This window comes from Muntiacus reevesi, chromosome 5, assembly GCF_963930625.1.
Source record: "Muntiacus reevesi chromosome 5, mMunRee1.1, whole genome shotgun sequence".
Taxonomy (NCBI): Eukaryota; Metazoa; Chordata; class Mammalia; order Artiodactyla; family Cervidae; genus Muntiacus; species Muntiacus reevesi.
The window spans coordinates 96,583,085-96,603,801 of NC_089253.1; the positions used below are offsets into that span (position 1 = coordinate 96,583,085).

Sequence of the window (20,717 nt, forward strand, 5' to 3'; positions counted from 1 at the left end):
CTTGGTGAAGCCCTGGCTCTGCCCTCTGAGCTGCAAGCCTAAGCAGCCCTCCCGTGGCCCCCACTCCATGTGTATCAAGTCGTCTCACAGTGACATCATCACTGCTCCCTCTGAAGTCACTCTCTGCTTCTAAGGGATGTAACCCCCGTTCAGGGGTCAAAGAACAGATCAAAAGTACACAAAGACAAGAAGCCCATGAAAAGGTGCTGAATGCCTGTCAAAGCCACTAAACACCCGCTAGAAGAGCAATAATCAAAAAACAGAACACAACCAGTATTGGCAAGAATGGGCAGAAGTGGGACCCTCGTGTGTTGCTGGTGGGGACGTAAAACGACACAGGGGAAGACAGTTCAGTTGTTCCTCAGAGTGAAACACAAGATGACCCTATGACTTGGTAGTCCCCTCCCGGGTGAACACCCAGAGGAGTGAAAACAGGGACTCAGACAACCGCATAGATGTTCACGGCAGCCAGAAATGGAGACAAGCCACGCGCTCATCAGGGACAGACACACATGCCAAACGGGGCCTGTCCATAAAACAGAACACGACTGAGGCCTAGAAAAGAAAGAGGAGGTGCCGCGCCTCGATACACTTGGATGGACCGTGAAAACGAGATGCTCTGTCAGAGAAGCCAGACATAGAAGGTCCCACAGCGCATGGTTCCATTTACATGCAGCATCCAGAACAGGCAAATGCACAGAGACAGAAGCGGCCTGTGGGGCCGGAAGGGGCTGGGGAGGACTGCTCACGGGGAGGAGACGTCATGGGCTGGCGGTAACCGGTTACCCAATACCGTGAACGCGCTAAAGTCACTAAACTTTACACTGGAGAGCGGTAGAAGCACACGTTTTGTTCTGTGCGTTACTTGCATGCAGAGGAGCAGACAGTGAGGCCTGACGTGCTGCAGGCCATTGTCACAGAGTTGGATACGACTTGGCAACTGAACAACAACAACGGGGGACAGATGCAGTCTCACCTCATCGTCATGGACCAGCTCCTTCTTTACCACCTTCATGGCGTAGACCTGGTCGTTCTTCTTCAGCCGCACCAGCAGGACCTTGGCGTAGCTCCCGCGCCCGATGACCCTGATCAGGTCGAAGTCCTGCAGCCCGAGCCCCTGAGATATCTTGATCCCGTCCATCCCGTCGATGACTGGCTTGAGGTCCTGATGGGGGTGGACAAGATGGGAGGAAGCGGGAGGGGACTCATCATCACCCATGCCCTCCCCACCCAGGATTAGACCCCTAGAGCTTCTGATGAAAGGAGCAGAGATCCAGGAGCCATCACCAGTCACAGGTGGCCCCTCTGTGAGCCAGGAGGGATGTGCAGGGCCAGCCTGCCCTGACTGCTGAGGAGGTGACCACGGGCTCACACACCCCAGGGCCATCGGTGCTGGGATCAGAAGCTCACTGGCCCTCCCCGGGGGCCACAAACCATAACCTGCTAATGCCTCAGGAGACCCGCCACAGCAAGCATCACTCTAGTGACCCTCAACGGCAGGGAAAGGCCACGTGAGCACATGCACCCCTCCTGAGGACTCTCTCTGAAGAGGGATCTGTGCTGGAGGAAAGGTAACCAAGTGCTCCTGACTCACTGCACACACAGATGACCAGGGAGAAAGAGCTCAAGTCCAGAGGGGACAAGCACTTTGGGAAAGGCGTGGCCTCGCTAGGTGCTGAGGTTCTGTGGACAGAAGCTCCAGCTGGAACCGCCCTTGCTCGGGACCAAGCTTCTCAAGCCTCATTTATCACCCAGAGTCGAACTGTGATGTTGTGGTTGGTAATACAAAGTCCCTACTTGTTCCAGGGCCCCATTCCTGGCACAGAGCTCCTAACCCCAGGGGGTTCCAGGTGCAGACAGCCAGCAAGTGTCCCTTTGTCATGTTAACGAAGCGCCTAGAGGGAAGCCTCTAGGTCACCTGAGGGTGTGGCTGGTTGCTAGGGGAACCAGCCCGGGATTAGAGGGTCAGTCCCACCTCCTGTTGGGAGATCGCCTCTGTGCTGAAAGTCTCAAAGACTTCTCAGATCTGTGACCCCGCTGCCTCGGTGTACGCAATCCCTGATGCCCACGAGGCCCCCGGACACCCCTAGTTCACCTTTAAGTTCCCACAGTGGCCCCAGAAATGAGCTGATGAACCTCTATAACAGACACAGACACCGACGAGCCATTTTCTACTCACCTCAGAATCATCTTTAATGTTGTCATGTTTCCGGGTTGAAGAAATATAAGCAACTGGTGAAGAGAAAGAAAAAGAGGGAGGGGGGTCAAAGCCATCATCAGGGATGTGGCCCAGGACCCAGGGACTCCCACGGCCTCTGCCCTTCTGTGGACACGCAGTGCCAGGCCAGGCCAGGCCACCTGGTGCTCAGGCGGAAGGCCTAGAGCAGCTACTTCTGCCTCAACTAGAGACTTGGGAGAACACAGCTTCCAGAGCCCACCCCCATCTGCTGACTCTCAGCTTCTGGGGCCAAGGTCTGGAAATCTACATTTGTGACAACTTTCCCTCATGGTTCTAGAAGTGAGAGAGCAGAGGATTTGATGTCAAGCCTCCCAGTCTCTATTCTCAAGGTGTGCAGATGGGTGGGTAGACAGGTGGGCAGGTGGATAGATGGTGGGTGGGTGGTGTGTAGGTAGTAGGGGTGGGTGGAGAGTGGGTGGATGTGTAGATGGTAGGTGGGTGGTGCGTGGATGTGTGTAGATGGTGGGGGTGGGTGGAGAATGGGTAGATACATGTAGATGGTGGGTGGGTGGGTGAATGGTGGGTGGGTGGGTGGTGGGTGGATGCGTGTGGATGGTGGGGGTGGGTGGAGAGTGGGTAGATATGTGTAGATGGTGGGTGGGTGGATGGTGGGTGGGTGGATGTGTGTATATGGTGGGTAGGTAGGTGGTGGGTGGATGTGTGTGGATGGTGGGGGTGGGTGGAGAGTGAGTGGACGTGTGTAGATGGTGGGTGGACAGGTGGGTGGTGGGTGGATGTGTGTGGATGGTGTGGGTGGGTAGAGAGTGGGTAGATATGTGTAGATGGTGGGTGGGTGGATGGTGGGTGGGTGGATGTGTGCATATGGTGGGTAGGTGGGTGGTGGGTGGATGTGTGTGGATGGTGGGGGTGGGTGGAGAGTGAGTGGACGTGTGTAGATGGTGGGTGGACAGGTGGGTGGTGGGTGGATGTGTGTGGATGGTGGGTGGGTGGAGAGTGAGTGGAAGTGTGTAGATGGTGGGTAGACAGCTGGGTGGATGTGTGTGGATGGTGGGGTGGGTGGAGAGTGGGTGGACGTGTGTAGATGGTGGGTGGACAGTTGGGTGGTGGGTGGATGTGTGTGGATGGTGGGTGGGTGGAGAGTGAGTGGACGTGTGTGGATGGTGGGTGGACAGGTGGGTGGTGGGTGGATGTGTGTGGATGGTGGGGGTGGGTGGAGAGTGAGTGGACGTGTGTAGATGGTGGGTGGACAGGTGGGTGGTGGGTGGATGTGTGTGGATGGTGGGGGTGGGTGGAGAGTGAGTGGACGTGTGTAGATGGTGGGTGGGTGGGTGAATGGTGGGTGGGTGGATGGTGGGTGGGTGGATGTGTGTGGATGGTGGGGTGGGTGGAGAGTGAGTGGACGTGTGTGGATGGTGGGTGGGTGGGTGGGTGAATGGTGGGTGGGTGGGTGGTGGGTGGATGTGTGTGGATGGTGGGTGGGTGGAGAGTGAGTGGACGTGTGTGGATGGTGGGTGGGTGGGTGAATGGTGGGTGGGTGGATGGTGGGTGGGTGGATGTGTGTGGATGGTGGGTAGGTGGGTGGTGGGTGGATGTGTGTGGATGGTGGGTAGGTGGGTGATGGGTGCATGTGTGTGGATGGTGGGTAGGTGGGTGGTGGGTGGATGTGTGTGGATGGTGGGTGGACAGGTGGGTGGTGGGTGGATGTGTGTGGATGGTGGGTGGACAGGTGGGTGGTGGGTGGATGTGTGTGGATGGTGGGTGGATGTGTGTGGATGGTGGGTGGACAGGTGGGTGGTGGGTGGATGTGTGTGGATGGTGGGTGGACAGGTGGGTGGTGGGTGGATGTGTGTGGATGGTGGGTGGACAGGTGGCTGGTGGGTGGATGTGTGTGGATGGTGGGTGGACAGGTGGCTGGTGGGTGGATGTGTGTGGATGGTGGGTAGGTGGGTGATGGGTGCATGTGTGTGGATGGTGGGTAGGTGGGTGGTGGGTGGATGTGTGTGGATGGTGGGTGGACAGGTGGGTGGTGGGTGGATGTGTGTGGATGGTGGGTGGACAGGTAGCTGGTGGGTGGACGTGTGTGGATGGTGGGTGGACAGGTGGGTGGTGGGTGGGTGTGTGTGGATGGTGGGGGTGGGTGGAGAGTGAGTGGACATGTGTGGATGGTGGGTGGGTGGGTGAATGGTGGGTGGGTGGATGGTGGGTGGGTGGATGTGTGTGGATGGTGGGTAGGTGGGTGGTGGGTGGATGTGTGTGGATGGTGGGTAGGTGGGTGGTGGGTGGATGTGTGTGAATGGTGGGTGGACAGCTGGGTGGTGGGTGGGAGTCTCCTTTACATGAGGTGCTGTACTACTTTGCGCTCCGTAGCCTCATGTCACCCCTGGGGAAAGAACAAGTGTTTATCGAGTGAGGCCTAGGCCCTCGTACACCCTTGTGACCATGCACAGAACTGCAGAAGCTCAGAGCAGGGCCATCAGTCCAAATGGAATAAAAATTGCTCTCTGAATGCTTCTTAGCAGTAAGAAAAAAAAAAAGAACCAACTCCTCTCCACAACCAAAAAAAAACAAACTTACTAAAACCCAAGAACTATGCAATACTGGGCACAGCAGGCCTTTCCAGAGACGCATATCTGTGGCAGCCACTGCACGAGTGCCTCCTAGAACTCCCGAGGTTGGAACAGAGGGAACCCCACCCTCCACCCCGACTCCCATGGGCAGCAGCACAGAGATGTGGGCGCCCAGGGCAGGCTAGCCCACCCACCCCTGCTCTGGGGAGCCCATCCCAGCCCTGCAGCAAGCGGCCATGCTCACAGGCCCTGGCTTGGGAGGGAGGAGGATCTAGAAAGGGTTCTGGGGGTGGGAGCAGCAGCCCTACTTCCATCGCTCTCCTCGGAGGGAAGGTCCACGTCATCACTCTTGTCATCCACTGCAGGCTCCTGGGAAGGCATGACGGAATCCTGCAGAGAGACAGGCCGAGTGACTAGGCAGCACCACACGGGGCTTCTGGAGACACTGCGTGACCGGGAGTCACCTGTCACACACACTGTGACGTCACAACACACATCATTCACCTGTTACAGCATCGCCCTGAACATGGCAAGATGAGCACTGAAATTACCTGCGTTTCCAAAGGCGGAGGTGGCTGCTCAGCCCTCAGGTTCCACCCTTCCAGCAGGTGCTTATAAAATGTGTCTTTTCACATAGTAACGCTTAGTCCCCTCAGCCCTGCCCTCATCACACAGCGGCCGCAGTCAGGCCCCAGCTCCAGGTTCCATGGCTGACATCACAATTGAGGCAGCTCCCTATTGGTGGGCCCTGGGGTCCCAAGAGTGCTGGGGGGCTCCTGGGGCTTGGGAACAAGGCCCGACCCAACTGCTGACCCAGGCCGTCACTCTGCAGCCCCTACGTCACCCCCTCTTCTCATCTTGTGGGTAGCAGGGACGGGGTTAGGACCCAAGCTGGGCAGGGGGAGGCCGAGGGTCCGAGGGGCAGCAGTGTGGACTGCATCCCAACTGGCCGAGGTGTCCACTCACCATATGCCTGCTGCAGGTCAGTGGGACGAGCACGTAGCAGCGCTTATGGACCAGTAGTTTGCAGTGGATGCACCTGTAGCCCTGCCTCGCGAGGCCCCATATCCTCTCGCTGCACTGGCCGCAGTACGCTCTCTGCATGGACAAGAATAGGCACCGTCAGCCAGGCCTGGTGCCCCGGTGGTTCTTCCACACCAAGGGGACACACTGCCCTGTAACAACATGCAGCCGGGCCTGTGCCCCCGTGGTCCCTCCACACTGGGGGGACATGCAGCCAGGCCAGGAAGAGGCCTCTTTACACCTGGTAACAGGCCCCACCCAGGTCCAGCAGCCCCAGCTTGGGTCTCTCCCAAGGTTGGGGGAGCCAAGGCCCCGAGGGGCTGGGGCTATGCCCCCATAGGACCTTGTGGGCAGATAACAAGACCTCTCTGTGGGCAGGGCCTCCTTGCCTGCAGGACCTGGAGTGGGGTTGCAAATCCAGCCTGGCTGTACTCAGAACAGCTGAGGGGCCCCGCCTGAGTGGACTGACCCAGGTGAGAAGGCTGTGGGGGAGCCTGACCACTGCATGACCCTCATTCAAACCCACTCATAACCCCTGCATGATGAACACAGAGGCGACCATGCCTGGCAACTGAACGCATCTAGATTCTGAACCGCTCTGGGGCTCCATGAAATTCAGTTCATTTCAGTTGCTCAGTTGTGTCCAACTCTTTGTGACCCCATGGGCTGCAGCATGCCAGGTCTCCCTGTCCATCACCAACTCCTGGAGCTAGCTCAAATTCACGTCCATTTAATCAGTCATGCCATCCAACCATCTCATCCTCTGTCGTCCCCTTCTCCTCCTGCCTTCAATCTTGCCCAGCATCAGAATCTTTTCCAGTGAGTCAGTTCTTTGCATCACATGGCCAAGGTATTGGAGCTTCAGCTTCAGCATCAGTCCTTCCAGTGAATATTCAGGACTGATTTCCTTTAGGATGGACTAGTTTGATCTCCTTGCAGTCCAAGGTACTCTCAAGAATCTTTAGCACCACAGTGCCTTTGAGTGTTTGAGTGTCTCATGTGGAGGTACAGGTCAGCAGCGGCCTGAGACAGGGGCAGGGACTCTGGGTGCAGCAGACCTGGGTGCGGTATAAGCCCTCTTGGAGGAGGTCGCCATTAACCCCGCCATAGAGCTGTCAGAACTTACACAGGACTAGGGAAACAGACTCTTGGAGGGCACAAACAAAACCTTGTATGCACCAGGACCCAGGACAAAGGAGCTGTGACCCCACAAGAGATTGACCCAGACTTGCCTGTGAGTGTCCATGCTAGTACTAGTCCACCCTTGTATTTTTCTCAGCATTTTAAAAAGATTTTAAGTAGTCAATCTTTGTTCCTCTTGGTTATAAACACTTGAAACTCATGATCACGACTGGCTCGTTTGGTGAGCTTTTTGTGATTTTGGAAGTCCCAAAATGCAAAGATGAGTGTGTCCAGAAGTGGGGTCACCCGCCCACCACTTGGAGCCCAAGTCGTCTTCTTGGTTACGTGGTGTCTGTATGTTGGCAGTCTCCCGCTTACTTCTGTTCCAGCCATATCTCATTTACATGTTTTACCCTCTTTTGCCATGTTTAACAAATTTCTTTCCTTCGAGAAAGTTTCAAATTACTCCTGGAGAGCAGAAAGGATGCACTGTACCGGCGGCTGACCAGAGCGAATCTTCCCCAAGAGTGAGCCAAGGGTGCAGGACCAGCTACTGGCAGCCAGTGGGCACAAGGAGCTCATTTCCCCCCAAGAAGGAGCCTCTCCCCCACACAGAGCATGTACATCTCAGTCACAGCCACAGCACCTGGGATGGTACCCAGCACACAGTGGGGGCCCAGTAAAGCTCTGCTGAAGACAAGTCCATGCATGTGCGCACATGTGTGCACGCACACACACACACACCCCACTGCTTACTTTAGGAAAAGAAGCATGTATCCCAGTCCCCCACACTGCTCAAATTGTCCCGCCCCAAGGAGGCAAACACGGGTGACGGCGCTCCCTCTGGGAATGGTCCAAGAGACAGTGGATGGCCGTGAAGGCCAGATGGGAGGTCAGCCACAGGGTCACCCCTCCTGAGAGCTCTGACTCTGGCCAGTCCAGCTTAATACTGGCACTGGTGCCTCCACCCAGAAGGGTGACTGCTCATGAGCAAATCCAGGATCCAAGGAGGGAGTGTCAAGTCCGAGAGTGCTTTCACCCCTGTTTCCAGCCCTGTTCATCAGCATTCATGGAACCATTAAAAAAATTTACGTCCTTGGGGACTTTCCTGGCAGTCTAAGAATCTGTCTTGCAATGCAGCAGACGCAGGTTCAATCTCTGGTCAGGGAACCAAGATCCCGCAAGCTGTGTGGCATAGCCGAAAGGGAGTAGTAATAATAAATAAAAATAAATATAAAATATAAAAAAATAATTGATTAATTAAATAATAAAAATAATAACAAAAAAAAAATAAAGCTTCATCTCTCAGAAAATCACATGAATTAACAGACTAATGGGTGAAAGTATTTTTCAGTCTGTCTCACATGCTGCTTGGCTGGCCACGTTTTCAGTCATCAACCTCTGGGGCTGCTCTTATGTGGTCACACTGACCGCAGAGTTGTGCAGTTGTGACAGGGACTGCATGGCCCACAAAGCCTGAAACATTTACTCTCTGGCCCTTTGCAGGGGAGGTGTCCTCAGCTCGAAAAGCCTAGGAGAAATCCTCGATCAGCCTTGCCAGCCCGTCTGGTGTCTTCACCCGGGTCTCCCCGCCTGCCTCTCAATCCATACTGTCCCTCCCCGCAGGACTCTCTGCTCATAATAAAGGCTGCAGTTCCTGAACCATTCACCCAGCCAGTCCTGCAGCACAGGTGGCCCATGTGCCACTAGCAGAGGCCCCTCCAGTTGCCCCAGGATGGGAAGGGGGCATATACAGTGCCGAGGCTCAATGGGGGGTTAAGGGCAGGGGTTCTCACAGCACAGGGAGGGTGCTCAGATGCTGCCCGCCTATGACAGTGATGTGGCCACTCCTCTAGGATGGACTCACTGCAGCAACAGCAGGACAGGGCACCGTAGAGCCACTGAGCTTTTCCCCAACTGCTTTCCAGAAAGCAGGGGTCTGGGTCTGCACCCCCGGAAGTACGAGGACTGTCACTGTGTAAACAGCAGCCTGGGGCACTGGCAGCTCTGAATGTCCTGCGTTTCTCTGGTCACCAACAAGGTAAGGGTGCCTGAATTCATGTGCAGCGACCACTCGTGTTCTACCTGACCACTCACACCCTTGCCCGACTTCTGATTTGGGCATTTAGCAAAAGGCCAGAACTCTTTGGTACTAAACACACATACTGTCTCGATCTCTTATTCCAGGTTTCACTACAAACATCTTCCCTGCGTGTTTCGTGTTCAAGGTTTGGTGGCTGCAGACAGCTGGCAAGTGCCTATGGCTGAGTCTGAAGACCCACTCCCCCTGCTCCCCACTGCCAGGTTTCCCTAGAGCCCCGCAGCGCTTCTAGGTTTTGATTCTGTGTGTGTGTGTGTGTGTGGCACTGCATGGCTTGTGGGATCTCAGTCCCAAACCGGGCCACGCCAGTGAACACCTTCCCTGATGATCCACCCCAACTCACTCAGCCGTAAACCCAGCCCTGGACAGCCCCTCCCTGCTGACCCATACTCAACCAGTATCTCCCTGGGATGGACTGGATGACCCTCCACCCTTACAGGTAACACTCGCATCCTGGGTCCCAGGGCCAGGCTCTGACCATCAGTTCCATCCCACAGACTGGGATCCCCGTCGGCCCCCTCGTGCTTCCTGTTCTGGGGAGGACGTTGCCCCACTCTCCTCTCTCTGCAAGACCTTGGTTGAGCCCCTCTCTCTGCTCGAGAAGATCAGCTGTGTCCAGTGAAGGGAGCTCTGGCCCGGGAGTGAGACAGCCCTTACTTTCGTCCTTAGGTCACCAGCAAAGATGGAGAGACATGACCTCCTTCGTCGGCTAGTCCCTGTGAGGCCTGCTGACCCGGCAGAGCCAGGCGTGCAGCTCCTGAGACATGTGGAGTGACTGCCCAGCGATCATAGGTGGATGGTGTGGCCTCCAGACATGCAGTCTGGGGACCCCAGGTGGGAAACCAGCCTGGGACGAATAGCGACACGCCCACTTCCCCACCTGTGAACAGCCAGCTGCTGAAAGGCTGCAGGTATCAGGGTTGGCTCCCTCCTTGGCCTCATGGTGTTTGTTAAAAGCTTGTTGGTCCTCGGGGGGAGAGCAGATGGGAGAGGGCTAGAATGGGTACCCTCACCCCAAATTCCTGCTCTTCCTTAGAGAGGAAAAGCCTTGCCCACAATTTTGGGGAGGGGGTGGCAGGAAGAGTGCCAGGTTCTGCATCCGATGAACAGAGAAATGCGTTTTCCTCCTAGAACCTGTAGGCAGGAGAGACCAGGCCCCTCCGAGCAGCCTTGCCAAGTGGGTGGGCTTCATCGTGGGCCAGTGAGTCACTGTCAAGAAGGGCGTCCTGAGGTCCTTCAGGGTGGCCTGGCCCATCTGCCTGAGACCATTTCTGGCCAGAACCGAGCTGGTGCCCAGAGGCACAGGAGAGAAGCTGACTGGCCACAGGCTGGTCGGTCATCTGTTTCTTAAATAAACATGGGAGGGCAGGCAGTGGTACCTCATGTCGTCGGGGCTGGAAGTTTCGGTTTCTCCAGGTTTCATCTTGTCTGTCTGGGTGGTTCACCGCAGTCTCACGTCCACACCCATCAGGTGGCCCGTCATCCCTGCAGCCCCCGCCCTCTGTCCACGCGTGGTAATGCCCAGCTTCCCCACAGTATCTGATGCCCCAAGGATCGCGTGTCCTCTTGTCGTTGTCAGAGGCCCCAGGGCCCCCTCCTTCCCAACAGACATGCTTCATTCCTCCCTCGCTCCTGACACAGCCCTCAGGGCGCCCTTTCCTCCAATCATCCATTACAGGGAAGGACAAACTGCCACGCTGTGTGTGTGCCTACTGTGTGCCAGGTGCAGGGGCCAGCCTTCAGGGCAGGGTACCCCGCATGCGTGAGGCCCCAGGTCAGCAGGTGCTTGGCTGCTGTATGGGACTCAGTGGTGTCCCCCAAACTCATGTCCACCCAGAAATGACTGGGTCCTTGTCATGAATGGTGTCCCAGGGGGGAGGAGTTGGGGGTGTGGGGGTGGGGTGCAGAGACAGGAGGTGGCAGAGACTGGAGGGCTATACTCCCAGCCCAGGGCTTCTGAGGATGCCAGCGACCCTAGAAGCTACACAGAGGCAGGAAGGACTCTCCCTGAGAGCAGCCGGCCCTGAGAGCAGTCCTTGTTTTGGACTTCAGACACCAGACTGACCTGCTAAGTGCCTAGTCTGTGGCGTTCTATGTGGGCAGCCCTGGGGCAGGCAGTCTTCAGCCACGGGGCCTCTGCAGGCACCTCCTTTTCCACGTGGCAACAGGACACTGACAAAGCCACATAAGCCCCGTGGTCTACGGGACACAGGGCAGCATGAGGAGAAACACCATATGTATAGCTATAAAGCCTTCGGAGTGAGCTGGGCAGCGGGGCCAAGGGATGGAGGGCCGTTATCGGGCCCTGGGCTTCACAGGACACCCTTGCAACCAGCAGGGGACACTGCGCGGTAACACATGCATCCTGGTTACGGGACAAATCCAGGGTCCCTTCTGAATGCCCATGGAGTCCTAGTGCCAGGACTAGGGTCACATGACGGGACACGGTACCTGGACGGGGGTCATGCGACAGGGACACACAGGTCACGTTTGTCAGAAAAGACCTGAGCTGGCGCCTTGCCGGCTCAGGGAGCTTGTGAAGGGCTTGTGGTCATCCAGGGCTGAGTGTAGAGCAAAGCCTGGCATCTCCTCCCGGGGGGCACTCACCCTGTTAAAGCGCTTGGCCTGGAAGAGGTGGCCGTTGGCGCGGTACAGCTTCCGCCATCTTCTGGCTCCACGGCGGTAGATGGATTCTGGAAAGAACAGGAGAAGAGCGTAAAGAAACGGCCCTGGGCCTGCGAGCCCAGCTCTACCACATGGGGGGCAGTGGGGACAGGCCGCCAGTTCAGGTGGCCTGAGGCAGTGGCCGCGGAACTGAGACGCCAGCACCCTCGTAGCTGTTCCACACTGCCGGGTGGGGAAACGGTGCCCCAGACGACCACAAGGACGGCTGTCTGCAGGGGATCAGGCTGTGAGGCCACTGGGGCCTGTGTACCCCCCATGGGCTTCCTGTCCATTCCCTTCCCTCTGGGCGTGAAAACCAGGTCCCATTCCACATGGGGGCGGGCTCCAAGGGAGCTAAGGGCTCTCCGGACCTTTACGCCCAATTGTCCGGGGAGGGACCCTGGCCGCTGGGAAATCCACCGTCAGCCCGAGGCAGGCGTCCAGCCAGCACTGCCCCCCTCCCCTGGCTCCCCTTCAAGAACAAACCTAGGGGCAGAAACAAAGCAAAACCAACCGCACACTTAATGCTGAGTTGAAAGTCACCAAAAACACCACGTTCTCAACCTGCACCAGACTTGTGTGGAAGCAGCGGCTCATGAAACACGCCGAGCTACACATATGACAAGGGCGGGCGGTTTCATTCCTCCTCAAAAACATTTCCAACTTTGCTCCTTCCCAACGCTTTGAAAGTATGTGAAAACAAAATACTTGGGCTACAACGGGAAGCTTTGTGCTTTTACAGAGCTCTGAGTGAAGGCGACTTTCATGAGAGTCAGGGAGCTGCCAGGAACATACAGAAGTGGAAACTGTAACGGAGTGTTTTTAAAACAAGCAAATGACCAGCTCTGGCTGGAACCTGTGAAACCTGGTCACAGTGACTGCAAAACCGGCTCCCCTCCCATTAAATGAGAGGTGCAGGGGGAAGCCAAGACGCCAACATGCAGACAGAATGGGGCTCCCCTGCCTATATTGCCCTGGGCTCCAAGGGGTTCCTGCTGATGCCCCAGGACCCCTGCCTGATCACAGGGCGTGGCCCTCCCAGCCAGAGCTAGGGGAAGTCTGGCCCCCGGCAGGTCCCGCTGATGTCCACAGGGCTGACTGCCCTGTGTGTGGCATTTAGCAGCCCCAGCCGTCCCTGCACGTGGTGGGGTAAGGCACCGAGTGACAGACCCCGAGACGCAGAGGGAGCCGGGTTGTCAGGCAGGGACTTGGTGGCACAAGGCTCTGGCTCCTTCCAGTGTTCAGCACACACACAGCACAAAAGCCTGAAAATGCATTCATAGGACACCCTTCACATTTCGGTAAAGCCACCTGAAATAAGGAACTCAAAGATGTCCAAGCAGAGTCCAAGGGAGCCCCCAGCAGACCGGAAAGCTAGGCGAGGGGACAGAACAGAGTCCTTCGGGACTCTTATGTGTTGAGCAGGACCGAGGGAACACGGGCGATGTCCCGTTGTCCACAGTGAGAGAAGCCGGGACCCCGCTGTTGTATCTTTCCTGATTACACGTGGAAGCCCTGACCGCCCCCTCCAGCCCCTCTCCCCAGCCCCATGCATGGCTGTATTGGGGAGCGGGGCTCCTGCGTGGGGCCCCCGATGGGATCAGTACCCTCATAAGAGGAGGAGGAGACACCCGACCTCTGTCTCCACTGCACGGAGACCCAGCTGGGGCAGTGTCTATAAGCCACGAAGAGGGTGCTCACCAGGCCCCGACCCTTCTGGCACCCGGAGCTCAGCCGTCCACCCCCAGATTCTGAGAAGTGAGGTCTTGTGGTCTCTGCTGCATCCAGTGTATTGTGACAGTGGCTCAAGCAGACCAGACGCCTGCTTCATTCCACACACAAATCATCCCCTCAGTACATAAGGACTGAGGGACTTCCCTGGTGGTCCAGTGGCTAAGACTCTGTGCTCCGAATGCAGGGGCTCAAGTTCAAGTCCTGGTCAGGGGACTAGATCCCACATGCCACAACCAAGACCTGGTGCCACCACACAAATACATTCATCTAAAAAAAGATAAGGACTGAAACTAGGGGCAAAATGACAAGTCTTAGAAGGAAACGTGGACGATCTTAATTGAAGGTGGGGAAAACCCTGAAAACAAAAGGAGGAGAGGACGCACGTTCACCCTAAGGCCACGTGAGGCCAGACAAACCCCCGTCTCATTATCAGCCATGCCACATGGGCTAATGATTCAGGATACGGGAGGCATGCCCACAAGTCAATGAGGAAAAACGGAAACAGGAACAGAAGACGAGTCTCCCATGACGTCAAATACTATCAAGGATCAGAGTAAACTGAAGTCGCCTATCCTTCTGGGGGAGCTTAACCATGGCCAGAATCAATGGTCGAGGGCACGTGTGCTTCCCCGGGACACAGCAGTCACACTGCTCCTAGACCAGCACCTGACAGGCCTCATATGTGGGCTCACGGCCATCGGAGGATGTCTGTGGCCACCCAGGTCCAAGAGGACAGGTGACCTGGGCAAGGCTGTCTGGGAGGACTCTCAGTCATAACCCAGCTTGAGCCACCTTCGGCCACACAAACGCATCTTCCAAAACCAAATTAAAAAAATCAGTATAAAATCACAGGGGCTTCCCTAGTGGCTCAATGGTAAAGAATCCACCTGCCAATGCAAGAGACACGGGTTTGATCCCTGATCCAGGAAGACCCCCACATGCCGTGGAGCAGCTAAGCCTGTATGCTACAACTACTGAGCCTTGCTCTAGAGCCCAGGAGCCACAACTACTGAAGCCCGAGTGCCCCAGAGTCTGTGCTCCACAACAAGAGAAGCCACTGCAATGAGAAGCCTGTGCACCACAACTAGAGAGTAGACCCCGCTCACCACAACCAGGGAAAAGCCTGTGCAGCAACAAAGACCCAGCACAGCCAAAGGTAAACAAATAAACAAAAAAAAATTTTTAATTATAAAATGACAGACTGATGTATATGAAATGGGCTCTGTAAAACGATGCCTGTTATCAAACTAAAAGGGCTTGCCCGGTGGCTCAGACAGTAAAGATTCTGCACACGATTCAGGAGACTTGGGTTCAACCCCTGGGTCGGGAAGATCCTATGGAGAAGGGAATGGCAACCCACTCCAATTTTCTTGCCTGGAGAATACCATGGACAGAGGAGCCTGGAGGTCTACAGTCCACAGGATCAAACTAAAAATCAAGAAAATGGACAGTGTGATGTTTCAGGATGCATGGTCATAAAGGGACATCATCCTAGTAAGTGGAAGACTGGGACAGTGCGTCAGTGCTGGGCAGGTTGGCTGCTAAGGGTGTGCATGTCCACTCCACTGTATGTTTCATAACACGTGTGATTCCCATGTTCTTGGGGTGCCTCAAAGGCTGTAGTAAACAATATACAATAGGAACTGTAAAAAACACAGGGAGGGGCCAGAGGTGGCAACAACGACATGGTTATAAACGAATCTCAGATCCTAGTAGAAACACTGAGTTGTCTCTGCACAGAGGCTCCAGCTGTTGCTGTGAGCCCACTGCAGGAACCATGTCCATGCCGCTGCTGCTTGTGCCCTGACCAGTGGGGAGCAGTGCCTGCAGACACATGCTCCACATCGTGGGAGGACACTGGCCAGAGGGGTGGGTTCGGGGAGCCACAGGACAGATGCAACACGGCTCCCAGGTGGCAGAGGTTGCAGGTGTATAAGTTCAGAGAGAAGCAGGGAGGAAGTGCTGAGCAGATGGGAGGAAAGTGGCATCCTCCAAGCCCCAGAAGACAACCAGCCCTCCTGGGGGAGGGGTCAGTGTATGTCCAGCACATGCAGGACAGACACATGTCGGACAGAGCTGTGACTGTGCTGTTGTCTTTAGCAGGAGACTGAGTGTGGATTCAGGAGGCACCTCTTGGCAGTGGGGGGTGGGGATGTGATGGTTCATTTCATGTGTCAGCTAGGTGGACCACAGTGCCCAGATTTGTGGTCAAAATCTCTTGGATGTTTCTATGAGTGTGCTTCCAGACGAGATGAACATTTAAATCAATGGCCTTGGAGTGGAGCAGATTGCCCCCCACGGGTGGGCTTCATCTGATCAGGTGACGGCTTTGTTCAGTCGCTCAGCCATGTCTGACTCTTTGTGATCTCATGGACTACAGCATGCCAGGCTTTCCTGTCCCTCACTATCTCTTGGCATTTGCTCAGATTCATGTCTATTGAGTTAGTGATGCCATTCAACTGTCTCATCCTCTGTCGTGATGACAGCCTGAACAGACAGAAAGGCCGCCTTCCCCCAGCGAGAGGGATACTGCGGCAGACAGCTTTGGACCTGGACCACGGCAGCAGGTCCTCCCACATCTCCAGCCTGCAGGCCTGACTTGCGTCCTCCATGACCTTGTGAGCAGGCTCCTTACAATAACGACTCTCCTGGCAGGGATGGGGAGATGTCAGAGCCCCAGCAGGGCAGACCCTGGCCCCAATCCCAGCAGAGACACAGGAGCCCCTAGGTGTCCAACCCACACCCACACTGCCACCTGGAAAGCAGTGCCCCGTGGACTAATAAGGAACCATGAGGGACCACAGGGAATCCCATACCATTTTTTTTTGGAGGGGGGAGGGACACTGCATGGCATGTGGGATCAAACCTGTGCCCCCTGCACTGGAAGGCAGTCTTAACCAATGGACTGCTAGGAAAGTCCCCACTTCACACTTACATTCTGGAGTGCCAAGTCAAGTGGGCCTTAAGAAGCACTGCTGTTAATAAAGCTAGTGGATGTGATGAAATTCCAGCAAAACTATTCAGATCCCTAAAGGATGATGCTGTCAAGGTTTTGCATTCATTATGTCAGCAAATCTGGAAGACCCAGAAGTGGCCACAGGACTGGAAAAGGTCAATCCTCATCCCAATTCCCAAGAAGGATAGTACTAAAGAATGTGTTAATCATCAGACAATTGCACTCATCTCCTGTGCTAGTAAGGTCACGCTTAAAATCTTGCATGCCATGCTTCAGCATTATGCGAACCAAGAACTCCAGATGTCCAGGCAGGGTTTCGAAAAGGAAGAGGATATAGAGATCAAATTGCCAACATTTGCTGGATTATAGAGAAAGCCAGGGAATTTGAGAAAAACATCTATCTCTATTTCATTAACTATGCTAAAGCCTTTGTGTGGATCATGACAAACTGTGGAAAGCCCTTAGAGAGATGGGAATACCAAGACCATCTTACCTGTCTTCTGAGAAACCTGGATGTGGGTCCAGAAGCAACAGTTAGAACCCTGTATGGAACAACTGATTGGTTCAAGGTCGAAAAAGGAGTATGACAGGGCTGTCTGCTGTCACCCTGCTTGTTTAACCTATACGCTGACCACATGTGAGAAATGCCAGGCTGGATGAATTACAAGCAGAATCAAGATAGGAGGGAGAAACATCAACAGCCTCAACAACATCCGCATATCAACAACCTCAGATATGTGGATGATATACTCTAAGCTGAATCTCCAATACTTTGGCCACCTGATACAAAGAACTGACTCATCTGAAAAGGCCCTGATGCTGGGAAAGATTGAAGGAAGGGGAAGGGGACAACAGAGCATGAGATGGTTGGATGGCATTACCGACTCGATGGACATGATTTTGAGCAGGCTCCAAGAGTTGGTGATGGACAGGGAAGCCTGGCGTGCTGCAGTCCATGGGGTCACAAAGAGTTGGACATGACTGAGCGACTGAACTGAACCACTCTAATGGCAGAAAGCGAAGAACGGAAACACATTCAGATCCTAACTCACCTCACACAACAGGATATGTGCAGAACACATGTCTGTGCAGATCCTGACTCACCCCACACAACAGGAAATGGAGCAGGGCACACGTGTGTGTTGTGCACACTTGTGTGTCAACTCACCCAACAGGAAACGGACAAGGGCACACATGTGTGCCCAGAGCACACATGTGTGTGAATCCTGACCCACCCTACACAACGGGAAAAGGAGAAGGGCAGGTGTGCAGAGCGCTTGAGGGCCGGGCACATGGGGGATGACCTGCCCCTCCCCCCGCCCCCGCCGCGGGCCCTGCTTGTCCACCTTCCCGAGCAGCTGCTCTCAGTGGTAAACAGTCCTGAAAACCAGCCAGGGGTGGGTGGGGGTAGCTGGCAAGACCTCCACAAGAAGCGGCCCTGGTGGGTGACCCCAGCTGACCCCGTGGCTGCTCCACCCAGAGGAGCAGGAGGCTCCACCTTAGTCACTGTGTCACAGCTGAGTTCAGAGTTGGAGCTGCTCAAAGCCACAGTCCAACTTGGGAGCATCCAGTCATCTCCAGGGTGCCTGCAATCTGAGTGCAGAGTGGGGACAACTGCAGTCCTCATGGCCCCTGTGCTCGGCCACTCTGGTACCTTCGCTCAGCTTCAGCGACACCCCCAGAGAAGCTCGCTGCTTGTCTTTAGAATTCTATAATTAGGGTGGCTGCAGGGAACTTTAATGAGCTCTGTTTCTATGGCAATCTAGCATCATGAGGGCTCTGACAAGGTGAAAAAAATACACTTTAAAAAGGGAGCTTAGAGCAACAGACGTCGAAACAAACCAGGCAGCCCCCAGATTGGGGGAGGGCATAAGGAGTGCTGAACTTGCAGGGCAGGTCATGATGCTCTCAGAGGCCTCTCTGGCTTTTTGCTAGACATGGACCCACCACCCAGGTGACTGGCCCAGCCAGCACAGCCCCCAGACAGTCCCGTAGACTCAGAACTACAGCAGGAACGCACCTGCAGCAGGGCACTTTGTCAGCTGAATGCCTCCCTGGCAGTTCTAGGCTGGTGACCAGCCCAAGGCAAGGCCAGGGAGCTGGGAGGTACCCGCAGCCGTGGGGCTGGGCTGGGGCTGGGGCTGGGGTCCTTGGCAGAGCAGTGCTGCTGCCTCCAGGCCTGGCTTTCCGCGGGGGAGCCGTGTCCCCCGGGATTCAGGCCCCAGGCAGCAGGGCATTCACTCGGGTTGCCCTGTCCTCACCAACCACATGTTCCACCAAAACCCTCCTACCACAGACTGCATGCGACCATCCGAAAAAAAGAAGTCTGAGATTTAGGTGGGATGCTGGCCTGAACTGGGGGACATGTCTGGAGCTGCTGTGAAACCTGGTGGCCGCACAGGCTGGACATCCCTGAGGGACACAGTGAGAGTGGACACAAGCCCCACGAAGCCCATGGAGCCATACAGCTTGTGGGCCCTCCCCCAAGGGCTGCTGTCACCTGACCATGGATCTGGCCGCCCACTGCTAGGCACACCAGGTGACCTGTCTCAGGAGGGACCTGACACTGCCCCTAGAGCCATACGACCCAGACCCATGTCCCCTTGCAGCCCTGCAGGTCATGACGGGGGTAGGGCAGCAGTGAGCAGGACGTGGCTGGGCTGATGGGGGGGGCACTCCTCCAGGGTCCTCTCTTATATGGATTCCTGCTTCTCACTCTGAACTGTGTCCCGCTGCCCTGAGAGGTGAGTGAAGGGGCGCAAGGGCACAGATGCAGACTGGGAAGGGTCTCGGAGCTGCTATGGCAGGAAGTCAGCCACGTGGGGATGGTAGCAGTTTGGTCCCCTCAGCAGGCTGGCTCCCACAAAGCCTGGTCCTCCTCACATGGTCCTGACGTGGTTCCTAAGCCTTGACATTGCTGGCAGGGAGCTGATCTCACCTGGGTCTACCACAACCCAAGAAGGACAACCCTGGCATGTGAGTGGCTCGGGGCCATCACGTGACCAAAACCACCCAATCAGGCTGCAGGCTTCCTCCCTCCCCCAGGTTGGCCACCCCTGCTGGCCAGAGGAGCAGAGACACAGGGCCCGGCATGGCTGGCTCCGTGGACAAGGCAGGTCAGTCCTGCAATAGCCATGGGAAGATGGACTGACTGGGGCTGGGCTCGGCTGGACCCACCTCATGCCGCCACCTCTGGACACATGCTGTGGGGACAACCTCCATCAGCCGTGGGCCCGGAGGTCTGTGGAGCACCTGCCAGCAGCAAGGCCAGCAGCACTGGAGGGTGCACTACGGAACCTCCCCTGGGAAGCCTGGGGCTAGACCGTGTCCTGTCTCCTGGGGCCTTGTGTGCAGCAGAGAGAAGAGGTGAAAGGGCCCCACCCAATGCAACACCCTGTGTGCCGAGCAGTGGGGCAGAGACATGTCCCTAGAGTTTACCCGCTGGACACTCCCCCCACCCAGTGGCCAAGATGGACATCTGAGTCGTGCCTGTGAGGACACAACAGCTGAAGGTCTGGACTCTAGGTTCCGTCAACAGAAGAGTGGCTGTGGGAGCCCCGGAGCAGCCAAGGGGGGGAGGGGAGGAGGGCAAGGTGGCCCTCGAGGCAGGAGGCCTTCATGTCTCCCTTAAGGGAAGAAAAACAAGAGGAGAGGCCCTGAGAGTGGGTTCACTCCCGCAAAGGTGATGAGAAACCGGCACAGGACAAGGGTTCTGATGTTTGTAAAGAGAAACGCTTCAGTGGAACAAGCCTTCTGCTTCCCGAGGCCAGGACAGTGACCTCCGTGTAGAGCCAGGGCCTGGCCAGCACCGTGCACCAGGGTCCAGGGCAGCCCAGCTACCAAGACCCCAAGGCCCATCCCCATCAGCTCAGTTGCCATCACAGGACCCGATGCTCCATCAAAGAAAAAGACCTTGATGAGGCTCAGGGAGTGGAGACCAGGGTCACAGCCTCGGGGGTCCCAAGAGGTGCAGGCCACCTACCTGGGCTCCTCAATCTGTCCCTCTGCCCCCCGACACCATTAGTGACCATTATGAAGCCCAACCCTGGACTTGCCTGGTGGTTCAGTGGTAAAGAATCTGTCTGCCAATGCAGGGGACAGGGATTTGAGCCCTGGTCCCGGAAGATCCCACATGCCGTGGAGCAACTGAGCCCACACTCCATGAGAGAAGCCACTGCAGTGAGAAGCCCAGGCATCACAACTAGAGAGTAGCTCCTGCTCACCACAACTAGAGAAAAGCCCGCACAGCAATGAAGACCCAGCACAAGCAAAAACAAGGAAGCCAACCTAAGAGGCATTCTGGGGGGTGGGGTATTGTAACAGTTCCACTTTCTAACAAGTTTCATCACA

At 56.0% G+C, this 20,717-nt stretch overlaps 1 protein-coding gene across 1 annotated transcript in view; it reads right to left on the reverse strand.

The window, feature by feature from the left end:
• The window catches only part of PRKCZ (protein kinase C zeta), a 100,679-nt gene that overhangs the window by 18,297 nt on the left and 61,665 nt on the right, over positions 1 to 20,717 (reverse strand). Inside the window, exons 5-9 of the mRNA XM_065935920.1 lie at positions 11,621 to 11,706; positions 5,734 to 5,865; positions 5,076 to 5,157; positions 2,180 to 2,232; positions 977 to 1,165 (exon numbers count right to left, since the gene is read on the reverse strand). Of these exons, the coding sequence (XP_065791992.1) occupies positions 977 to 1,165; positions 2,180 to 2,232; positions 5,076 to 5,157; positions 5,734 to 5,865; positions 11,621 to 11,706 (542 nt within the window). The remainder of the gene's footprint in view (positions 1 to 976; positions 1,166 to 2,179; positions 2,233 to 5,075; positions 5,158 to 5,733; positions 5,866 to 11,620; positions 11,707 to 20,717) is intronic.